Source organism: Raphanus sativus, chromosome 7 (assembly GCF_000801105.2).
Source record: "Raphanus sativus cultivar WK10039 chromosome 7, ASM80110v3, whole genome shotgun sequence".
In the NCBI taxonomy this organism is placed as follows: Eukaryota; Viridiplantae; Streptophyta; class Magnoliopsida; order Brassicales; family Brassicaceae; genus Raphanus; species Raphanus sativus.
The window spans coordinates 16,275,072-16,287,358 of record NC_079517.1 but is presented as its reverse complement, the minus strand read 5'-3'; the positions used below and the strand labels follow the sequence as shown (position 1 = coordinate 16,287,358).

Genomic DNA, 12,287 nt, shown 5'->3' with positions numbered 1-12,287 from the left:
ATCTTAATACCAAAATATTTTGCAAACCAATATATATATATATATATATATATATATATTAGTTTTATAATGGAAATAAATAATTCAAGAAAATAAAAGAATAAGGCAAGAGAAAAACAACCTTATATAAAATGTATACATTAAACTAGGGTTTTAGAAAATATTCAAATCTGAAAAATCAAATCGAATCCGACGTTAAAGAATACCGAACTCGAACACAAAAAAAAAATAATTCAAATAGTTAAAAAATATTCGAAAAAATTGGAACTAAACCCGACATGAATCAAAACATTGGATACCCGAAAAAATCACAAGCTATAGTTATATATATGAATATATAATATACAAAAATATCTAAAATATAATCTAAGTTGTCTTAAATAACTGAAAATATCATAAAATAAATATTCAAAATAGTAAAAAAAACTCACAACCCCAAAATAGCTAATAGTTCTCCACTCAAATATTCCGTCGAACTAATTTTCATATTAATTTTGGATATTTAGTCATAAATTATTAAAACAAGTATGTATATTACTTTTATTTTTTGATTTTGAAAATTTTAAGATATATTTGAATTTTCAAATAAAATTAACATAATTTAAACGGGTAGTCAAACCCACAAATGTCTGAACCGAACCAAACAAAAACTAACAAAATATCAAAATAAAATAAAATTTCTAAACGCAAAAACTTGACACCTGAATAAACTCGAATTAAACTCGATTGAAATATGAATGTCCACCCCAGCATTAAATTAAAACATATCAAAAAGGAAAATTCACGTTGTTTAACTGCTCTTAGAAATTAATTAACAATGTACATTTCTTTTATACATGACATAAAGATGTCGCTAACATCAATATAATTCTAAAAATAACTAAAATCATAATTATAAAATAAAAAACAATTGTTTACGATATTAAAAATGCAAAAAATATAAAATTGTAAAAAAATATTTTTTATAAAAAATCTAAAAATGGTTTTTAAACAATATAATATTTTATAAAAAATAAATAATCTCATGCAAATATACCACAAAAGAACATATTTCCACTAAAAATATAACTGAAATAAATACTCAAAATAAAATAGTATAAAGTCATAAAATATAGTTGATAACAAATAAAAATAAAAACACGCAAGAATTGTAAAAAAAATGTCAAATGTTAACAAAATAAATATATACGATCTAATCAGAAAAAAATATATTTACTATATCCAATTTAAAATAAATATCAAATGTTTTGTAAAATTAAAATAAATTCTAATAAAAAATAATTTCAATGTAAATTCACCCGCCCTACGGGCGGGCTAACCACTAGTTCTCATAAAAAGAAGACAAAAAAACAATTAGCGATCAGAGTAGGCTTTGACAAGCCACACGATTCTCTTAAACTTATCTTCCTCCACCCAATCCAAATTGCGATAGAGATCCTCTTTCGAATCCACGCGCCTTCATCAAGCTTCACTCCACTCTTCTCAATTCTCATGAACCTTCGTCATCATCAACCTTGACACCAGATAGGTAAAAGATCTCTCTTTTGTGCTTCCTCTGTTATCTTAATCCCGAGTTCTTACGTCGTTGAGACGTTTCCAACATGATCAGACTGGATAATTTGATAATCTGTTATCTTTTCATTGCAGGTTTCAGACAAAAACTCTGCTCTTTTTGCCTGTATCTTCTTCTTGGTATGTGCTCTCTCTGTTTCTGTCTCTCCTTGGCACGTTCTTTGGTCTTGATCAGATTTAGTGAAATTGTTATTTTTTTCCCCTGAGATCTAACTTGCTGTTACTTTTCCGGTATGGTGTGAAAGCTATGAGATTGCTATAAGAATCGAGAACTGACCAAGATGTTTCCCCTCTGCTCCGCCACAAGCTGCCATTATCATTCTCAGGTCAGTTTTCTTCTCTACAGAAATGAAACACAGATAATCTAACTGTAATAAAGTTATGTAATTTGAACTCTTTGGTTTATGTGGTTTACTAGGACAGTAGTGGGAGTGGATATGCTTTGTTTATATGTATGTTTTTAAGACAAAGATTTTGGTATTCTCAATAACGGATTGTGCATGCAGCTTTTGTATCATGGAAACTGGCGAGGCTGTTCTTCCTTAAGGAGAGAGTCTATTCATAGATGCATCAGCTCTGGTGAAAATGCCTTCTTTGGCATTTCTAGTGGAACACAAAACTTGCATAAGAGTTGCTTAACTCGAGCCACTGGGAGATTCTTCACCGCTACTATCGAAAACACAGAGAAAACAGCATCCACATTGTGTGAGAATGGTTTGGACAGAATAAACTACATGGTTTATGACATGAGAGATGTAAGAAACGGGGGACTGACATATGTAGAAAGTACAGCAGATGTATCACCTGTTGAAGCTGTCGTAACAGATGGTTCCCCTCTTGAATCTGTTGTAGCAGATGTTTCACCTCTTGAAGCTTTAGTGGCAGATGTTTCACCTGCTGTAGCAGATGGTTCCCCTCTTGATGCTGTCGTAGCAGATGTTTCACCAGTTGAAGCTTTAGTGGCAGATGTTCCCCCCGATGAGAACCCTGCTGCTGAGACTTTAACCGAAAGCACCAGCAGCCTTGTAGTCTCAGCTGAACCGGGAACAGGATCATCTGTTGATATATCTCCGGATAGTTCTGTAGCTCTGCCCGATCCTGTAGATCTCAATCAAGAGTCACTTGCCGACGTGAAAGCTAGCTTTGATGACTTCTCTTCTGGGGTGAAGGACTCCTTCAGCTCTTCACTAAACCAAGGAGAAAACGCTGTGAAGAACACTTTGGACTCCTTCTCCTCGTCCGTGGCATCCGTTACAAAGAATGCTTCTGAAGCTGTAGATAATGCATTTAAAACTGCGTTTTCTACGCTAGACAAAACAGGAGATGTAGCTGGAGACAAGTTCTCTAGCTTCTCCGGAGGCTTGAAGGAAGCATCAAACGGAGCAGCTTCTGTAGCCCTTGATTTATTGAGGCAATCGATTAGTACTGCAGAGAGGTCTGTAGCAAATGGAGTTTCCTTTGCTGCGTACTCTTATGGATCAGCAAAAGAGTTACTTCCTCCAGATGTTAAGAGTGCCATTAACTCATCCGAAGATGTTGCTCTAAAAGTGTTGAGGCCCCTCGGAGCTGTCTTGGAGCAGGTGCTTTGTCTTATATTTTTCTTTTTTAAAAAAACATAATGACATCTTGTTTCTAACTACATCATGATGAACAGGTATATGCTGCCGTTGGAAGTTTGGAGAGAAACGTCGGTTTGAATCCAGATGATCCTATCATTCACCTCGTCCTCATCGTAGGCTCCACAGGAACCTTTTGGTACACGGCTTTTCACACCCTGAATGGATATTATACTTTGCCTTAATAAAGAGAAGAACAGTCTAGTATAGAAAATTTTATATTCTCCACCAGATACTTGCAGGGTTCTATACCGGGTTTGGACATATGGTGGATATGCTGGAGATTTGTCTCCAAAGTCAACACTTGAGCTTTTAACGTCTAGAGAAAAGCCAGTGCTCGTTGATGTCAGGTCTGAGGTAAGACGCTCTTAAGCTTCCAACGTCTTCCATGTTCACATAATGTTCATATTGAGTTGTAATAACTAAATTCATCTTGGCTACCGTATTTTTGAAGGCATTGAGAGAGAAAGATGGAATCCCTGATCTGCGGAGAGGAGCTCGTTTCCGATATTCTAGTGTGACACTACCTGAGGTTAGTTTCAGCAATCACACAGCTACAAGAAAGACTTTCATTTCTTCACAGTTTAATGGTTCTTGATTCATGTTTAAGGTTGACGGTGATGTTAAACGGCTACTGAGAGGTGGAAGAGAAGTTGAAGATGCCTTGGCGGCAGTTATCATCAAGAATTTGAAAGCAGTTCAGGTATGCCACTACATTCATGACTCTTTAGTAACTTATTGGTGGAGTTTCTGGTTCTAAAAAGTATGCTGACACCTCATAAAATTTGTTTGCTATGCTACTTATAGGACAGGTCAAAGGTCATTGTTATGGATGCTGATGGAACTCGCTCTAAGGGCATTGCAAGAGCCTTGAGAAAACTTGGGATTAAGGCAAGTAATTCTTGTCTAACTCACTTTTAGTACTTAAGGGATTCTGAATAAGTTCTCCTTTGTTTGCTTATAATGTGACAGAGGCCATACTTGGTGCAAGGTGGGTTTAGATCATGGGTTAAAGAAGGTCTTCGTGTGAAAGAACCAAAACCTGAGACCACACTTTCCATCCTCAACGAGGTATCTCTAATCTTTTCATTGTAAAAGTTAAGCACATCATGATTCCTGATTCGTTTGCAGGAAGCTGAGGCGATCCTTGAGGAAATAAACCCTTCTCCATTGCAAGTAGCTGGAGTTGGTGTGGTATGTTTCTAGTTCTAATGTTTCTGTTTCTGTAATAATATTATCTCCCAACTTACTAACACAATGCGAGCTATACAGGGGGTTTTGGCAGGATCATACGCTTTGTTTGGTGCGTTTTAATTCTTTTGTAGAATCTCTTGTTGTTGCTTTCAACATTTCAGTAACATGAACTGTTAATATCTCCTCGCAGAGTGGGAGAAAACACTGCAACTCATAGCTGTCATTGGCCTTGGTTTGGTAACTTCTTACTCTCCCACTTACTGACGTGTAAGCTTTACGTTTCTTGGCTTTGTTTCTAAAGTCTTTGACATTATGCAGACTATATACCAACGTCTTGCTTCCTATGATGACTCGGAAGATTTCAAGCAAGACGTCAGGTATAAAAAGACTCCATCATTGTTCATAACAAAATCTCAAAAAAAACTATGTATTGTCTTAACAAAATTTGTTTTTTTCTTCTTCGTCAAGGCAATTGTTTGCACCGGTGAAACTTGGAGCTCAGGCTTTCTCATGGGCTGCAGGAAAGCTTGAGACAAATGGTGTTGGCCTCCCAACTTCACCTTCTTCCTCAGATGTCCGAAGCCGGGTTTTGCAGGCTGCTGCTAAGCATGAATCTCAGCCGTCTGATGATACTTCTGAAGGTCTCCAAGATGCATTATCATCATCATCTTCCTCAGAAGAAGCTTTAAACAACGTTGATGTCTCAGAAGCCTAAACGCTCCAACTTTTAATTTATTGTTCATTTGTAACTGCCAATAAATACTTTGTTGGTCTCTTGGAACCGTTAATGTTCATAATCGTTACGCAGAAGAAATCTCTAAAGGAGCATTCCTATATACCTATGGAGTTTCCTTCGACATCAAGTTAGGTTAACTAACCTAATTGACTAGATAAATATAATATTTTTTATCAGTGAAACTATGTTTTACTACATAGTTTATTTAACTTTTACTGAATTGCAAAATAATTGTGGTAGTTAATTATATGAATTAACATAGTGCAAATGTCTCTATTTCACTAATTCATGCACTAGTTGTCAAACAGACGTAGTAAGATCATCTCCAATGTATTACTCTAAATTTTACTTCAAAACGGTGCAATTCCAAAATGGAGTGATGTTTTACTCTAATGTATTACTCCAAAAATTAATAATTTTTAATAGTATCTTATACTTATAAAAATTTACTAATTAACCCCAACTATTTTATGTTTGCAAAAATACTTTAAAATATAATTTATTTAAATTAAACATTTATTATTAAAAGGTACAAAAAATCATAAAAATTGAATAAAACATAATGTATAAGTTGGTTCAATAATAAGCATTAGAATATTTTCCCACAAATGATCGATTAATGCATTTCGTAATGAAAAATTAGTTTCTTTATCTTTGATATTCTTAAATCGAGTAATTTTTTTTTGAAATCGGATATTTAAATCATTTATTTTATATTATTTTTATTTTATATTATTTTGTTATTTAATTATGTTATGTATTTATGTCAAATTACTAAATAATGAAATAACTTATGTTGTTGTATCATTTAAAATATTATTTAAATAAGAAATAAGAACATTAAATATTTAAAGGACCATTTCATAAATAAAAAAAAGTTCAACTCCAAAATGGAGTGGGGTTGGAGAGGATTTTACTCCAAAATGATGTTTGGAGTAGCAAATGGAGTAGGGTTGGAAATGCCCTAACTAGGTAGAAAAAGTTCTTAAACCGTGTTCACGCTATGCGCTAAACGGACTCTAAGGATATCTCCAACCCCACTCCATAATTTACTCCAAATTGAGAAATGGAGTGGAAAATGGAGTGATGACCAAAAAATAAAAACATTACTCCATAAATAGAGTAATGCTTTTATTTTTTGGTCATCACTCCATTTTTCACTCCATTTTCAACTTCATTTCTCAATTTGGAGTAAATTATAGAGTGGGGTTGGAGATGCTCTTAGTACATGCACAAAAAGCAAAAAAGCAAAACACACTCGTTTATTTAATTGTTTTAGGCATTAAAAGGACAGTGACTCTAACACTTAATGCCTAAAACAATTAAATAGATGTTTAGATTATTAGTTAAGCGCGCTAAACGGACGGTGAATCTAAGACTTAATGCCTAAAACAATAAAATGGATGTCTAGATTATTTATAAATTATAACATCATACCAATTATATCTAATGTTTTACATCAAATATCATTATTCACAAATGATAAGATTATGTTATTTTATTTACATAATATTCTATATTATACTAATTTATTCATTATTTAATAAACTATATGTTATTTCTTATTATAATTATAGTTATGTAGACAGCTTAGAAGGTAATCACCATGATTTTATAAGCTTTAGTTTTTAAACGCTGTCTAAACGGTTGCCTAAAATGCTTTTTCGAACACTGGTTATAAATATGTACACGGTTCATAAGCACCACCTAGCAGGTGCATACGCGTCTATATAGTAGGCAAATATTTTTATATATATTAATTGAGAAATCATTTAATTGATTTTTGATTACGTGTCAATCATTGGTGAAATCTTAAAAAATTTATAATTTGATTAGTTGATGATTTTTAACTTTTAATTAGATCTAAAATAGAAGGTAAGTCTAATTCAATTAATATCACTTGCCAAATAATCTAAATAGTATTACAAACAATAAGTTATGGTAATTAATTGTCAAATAAAAATGTGTCTGGTTAATTCTTTTTATATTTATAAACTATATAAAATAGTGAATAATTTTTTATGGAAATAAATATAAATAATTTCATGTTACTATATAGAGAATTATATTCATATATAAAGTATTATAGTAGCTATTAATGTTTTATAATGCCCATATATTTTTATAAGAAAATTAAAAGCATTTATATAACTATTTATCATGGTATAGAAAATCATTTTATCGTAATTTTAATTTATTTAGAGTTGATAAATATCTTTAAAAGAAAAATAAAAATTCTGCTATATAGTAATTGAGAAGTTACTTAACTGACTTTTTTATGTGCTCCTCATATGTAAATTTTCAAAAATTGTTATAATTTGATTAGTCGATTACTGTTATTAACTATTTGTTTTAATCAGATATAATAATAACAGGTAACTCTAGAATTAAACATGGGAGAATTTGTGAGATGATCAAATTCATAAAAGAAATTAAGTGGATGAGACTGATTTTGACGTAATGAAAAAATATTATTTACGTTTCAATTTATCCGGTTATACCTTTTTAAATACAAGTCATCGGTAAAAAAAAGAGATGATATCTACACTTTAATGTGTGGACACTTTTAGTAGATAACTGTTCAAAATGAGAGATATAGAAAATATAGAAGATATTTTCGTAACTTGTGTTTTTACCTCTAATTAGTAAATATATACCATAATCAGTGGAGTTGACAAAAAAAACCCTAATACGTAAACTATAAACCAATTACAATCTATAATTGTTTTACTATATATTTAAAATTTATCAGCCATAGTATGAAACTAATATATTAAACCCTACCCATCTATTTAAATATTAAACCCTATACTAAATCTAAACCCAAATAACTGAACTATAAACCCCAAACAGAATCTATATAATATGTTACAATTTTCTCAACGTAGACGACATAGTATGGAACCTTTATAAATAGTATAGAAGGACTGATCCAGACGCAAATTTTAAATACTAAACCTTAAACTGTTATCATAAAGCCAAACTTCAACTCTCACATTCCAAATACTAAACCTTATATTCTAATAACTAAATCATAAACCATAACACCCACTTAAATATTAGACCCTAGACAAACCCCCTAGTTACTAAATCTAAACCTAAATATAATATTACCCATAGCTTGCGAGTGTACTATTATATCTCAGTGACATAGTACAGCACCCAAGATGTGGTAGAAACTATACATAATAAGTCCACCCAAAATTGCTGACTACTATACCCAAACTTCTACTTAGTAAATTTAAACTCTATCTAGGAACCTATAAACTTAAATACAATCTATAAGTTGTTTTCCAATATTAGACAATCTAAACCCTAACCAGAAACCTATAACATGACAGATTTACATATTTAAAGAATAGTATAGAACTATTGTCTCAAATAGTATAGATTTATTGTTTCAAATTGACTTTGTGAATGCTTTAGAGAAGTTTTGATCATTGCGTATAAACCAATATAATATAGAAATATAGTATAGTATACTAATATAAGGGTTTTGTTTGCTATTTAACCAAAATTGGTTTTAGTCATTACACAAAAACCAATATAGTATGAATTTCACATTACAATCAATCACACAAAATGATAGAGAAGAGAACTATCAAATTTGAAGACATGATAAATTATTACATTTTAAATAATAATGTAGGAATATGTTTTAAATAATATGGTACATGTACATAAAACTACACTAAAGAATTTATATTATACTATTTCTTTCACTGAATTTAGTATAGACAACGAGTTTATCTTCTTCAATTCTTTTTTTTTGACATACTGATACACATTCATTTGAATCACTATCATTATTCTTCGCCACTATATAGAGATTGTCTTCATCTCCTCTCTTTTTTCCGACACGGCAACACTTTTACCGATCCGCCGTCGTTATTCTTCACCCTAGATATGTAGAGCATCATGGATCTAACTCTGATGCAATAATCTCAATTTCAATTGCAAGATTCAAAAACGAAAACAGAGGGTGAAAGCAAAAGCATGATCGTGAAACTGAAAATCAATGAGTTAAGAGAAGAAGTAAAAAAAAATGAAGGTGTGTATATTCACCGTGTACGCTTTACTGTTGCTCTTCTTTACCACAATTGGTTGTCTTTCTTATGAGACAGAAATCAATTCAAAAACAAATATGGGAAGAAAACTTTCACCTTTTGCAAAATCACTAAAATAAATTACATATGAGAGATAGTGTGTTTTTCAAAGGGCCACGAGTTACTTTTCCGTGATATTATTATTAAGCTATTTATTTTTTTCTTGCAGGTTTCATCGGTTGCATGTGAGGGAAATATGACAATATTATGTATAAGAGGCAAGTTGTATTGGTGAGTTAGGGATTTTAGATAGTGAATAAATAAATTATAATTTATTTGAAGTTTATAGAGTCAGATTTCTCATTAACTATTACAAGTTACCAAACAACACAATAATATTACAAATAATGAATTAGGATAAATAATTTCAGAATTATAGAAAGAGTATATGCTTCATAATTTTTTTTATTTGTATTAGTTATTTACTAATAATTTTATAAAATACTAATATAATATATTGTGGGCAATGAAGTGTATGAGGAACTTATGTCATCTTCAGGTCACGTTTGCAACAGATTATTATCAATTGGTGAAGATAGTTTTAGAACCAGAAGAATGACCAGCTTTTGCAAGTTAATTGGAAGGTATCAAGACCCTGAAAGAAATTTTCCTCAGCTCTGAGATCATATGTACCACGGACGCAAAATTCAATGGCAAATAGTCCAGAACGCAGTGTTAGAAAACAACTGTATTTCGTTGTTCACATGGATGTGGAGCTACCGATTTGATTTTACAGAGTCGGTATGAGTCTGTTTAAGTAGATGATAAAAAAACTAATATATTTTTGGAGAAATAAATATAATGATTGTATATTCTTATATAAACAATTAGATTTGCATGTAAGGCATTATTAGAACTTATATGTTCTTAAAGAGAAAACATGATTTATAAATCATTTATAAAAAAAATAATTTATTTTTAAATAATTAAAAGCATTTTTATTCTTTCTTACAAAATCATTTTGTTAGATCATAAATATTTATAAATTCATTTATAAGACTTATAAAATATTATAAATTGTTTGTAAATGCTTCTAAATCTATTTGTATTTGTATAACTGTGTATTTATAATTATTTATTATATATTAAAATATAAGTCATTTAAGTGACTTTTTGGTTATTACGTTTATAGGTGAAATCTTAACGATTGTTATTTAAATGGGATTTTAGATTTTTTTTATCAACTTTAAAATAAGAAGTAATTATAGAATCATCTAGGTTCAACTTTTAGGTTGGAGTACCTTAATGAGATCTAAAAATTGAAAATTTTATTATTAATTAATGTAATCAAAGAGTGAAGTAATTATAGAATCGAATCATCTAGAATCAACTTTTAGGTTGGAGTATCTTAATGAGATCTAAAAAATTAAAAATTTTATTATTAATTAATGTAATCAAAGAGTTTAAACAAAGGTAAACCACAAAAATTCATAAATTTATAAATAATTGTTTGTAAATTATTATAAATTTATTTATAAATATATATTTAGATTTAATACATTAAATAGCTTATTCATATATAAAATAAAATTTATTTATTTTAATCATATCCAAAACTTTTTTTGCCAAATATTTTGAAAGAGACACATAAAAACAATTAATTTTGTTAAATTTAGAAGAAATTAAGAAATCAAATAAATCAACGTAACATAAGTAAAAAAATACATCAAAAACAAATTTCGGAGCTATACAAGCCTCCGACCATCTGTTTGAAATTACAAAAAATATTGTTTAAGACTAGGTTAATTTTTCGTTTTTCACGTGTTAAAAATAAAATAAAAATTAACTCTATAACGAAATAGCTGAACCAATTTATTTTACCTCTATTTAAGCAAAATAATTTAGTGACTTAGATTTTTGTTATTTAACTATCTTAAATCTCACGGGTCGTCAAAAAAATATATATTGAAATTTTATATTATTAAACTATTTGAATTTAAAAGTTAAAATTTTAATATCTTAAATTATTATTCAGAATTATAACATTTAAGATAATACTAGGTATTTTTATCGTACACGCAGACGTAGTTACCTTACAATATTTATTGATACATAAATATTAATTTGGAGATCAGCATAATAAGTTATTATTTATGTTTTTAAAAAGTTTAAATTGAACATTAAGTTACTTATATATGACAAAGTTTTTATCAAAATATATATATATGATTTTTATTGCATTATCTTTTTTTTATTCATTAGTTATTAAAGTCTTCATTTTCATCCTTGTTTTGAAAAAAGACAATCCAATTTTTCATTACATGTGACAATAAAGTTCATTAATATTCATCAAAAAAATATAAACAACATCAAATTACTTATATCAATACCATTAAATTAGAATCATTCATGAATTATACCCTTAATGAATGTTTTAAGTTTTCCAAAAATACCCTTATTTTTACAAATAATTAATAAAATTCATTAATGGCATTTGAGTCTTTTAGTTTTGGGCATGCAGAAATATATTTAAATGAATCAACAAATAATGGGCTTACACATATTTATAAAATATGTTACTTTTATTTAATATAAATATTTTATGCTCAAATATTAGACATATATATTCTGAAACTAAATTAATAAAAAAAACATAATAACATTATAATGTTATTTTCTTAAATCTATGTATCATAAAATTAATTTTAAATCAAAAATAAGAAATAGAAAAATACAAACTTATAATAGATCATTAATAACAAAAATAAACTAATATTGTCATATTAATAAGTTTTTATATTATCTTTTTTATTTGGATGACATAATAAAGTTGAGTCTAAGTTTAAAGACCACACGTTTATGTAGTATTAAGAAGTATGTGATTAATTTAATAAAAAATAAAAATACTATCAGATATTTTATGTTTTATTCGATCATTGGTATTAGATCACAGGTTAATAATGAATTTTGGGGTTTTTACCGGGTTCTATCGGATTTTTAATTAACAATTTTTTCATTAAATCCGAACTAGATTATATATATGGTACGGGTCTACTAGTTCAGCAGATCTGGGTCGAATATGAAAATACTTTTTAAAATTCAAACATTATTTTCAAAAAACAA

The 12,287-nt window shown here is 29.3% G+C and overlaps 1 protein-coding gene across 1 annotated transcript; it reads left to right on the top strand.

The window, feature by feature from the left end:
* The first annotated feature begins 1,360 nt into the window (after positions 1 to 1,360).
* LOC108818129 (uncharacterized) lies at positions 1,361 to 5,218 on the top strand. Its single transcript, XM_018591004.2, has 15 exons — positions 1,361 to 1,528; positions 1,648 to 1,692; positions 1,818 to 1,898; positions 2,079 to 3,152; positions 3,227 to 3,327; positions 3,431 to 3,545; positions 3,643 to 3,720; positions 3,799 to 3,891; positions 3,996 to 4,079; positions 4,161 to 4,259; positions 4,320 to 4,382; positions 4,461 to 4,491; positions 4,573 to 4,619; positions 4,701 to 4,759; positions 4,851 to 5,218. Exons 3-15 carry the CDS (start codon positions 1,854 to 1,856, stop codon positions 5,095 to 5,097), a joined length of 2,136 nt encoding a protein of 711 aa, XP_018446506.1. The 5' UTR covers positions 1,361 to 1,528; positions 1,648 to 1,692; positions 1,818 to 1,853; the 3' UTR covers positions 5,098 to 5,218.
* Positions 5,219 to 12,287: the final 7,069 nt, after the last annotated feature.

Excerpts from the sequence above, each read along its gene's own strand:
- LOC108818129 (XM_018591004.2), top strand. The coding sequence starts at position 1,854 with ATGTTTCCCCTCTGCTCCGCCACAAGCTGCCATTATCATTCTCAG. Across the intron at positions 4,492-4,572 it reads AGGATCATACGCTTTGTTTG|AGTGGGAGAAAACACTGCAA; the intron begins GTGCGTTTTAAT and ends ATCTCCTCGCAG. Across the intron at positions 4,760-4,850 it reads GATTTCAAGCAAGACGTCAG|GCAATTGTTTGCACCGGTGA; the intron begins GTATAAAAAGAC and ends TTCTTCGTCAAG.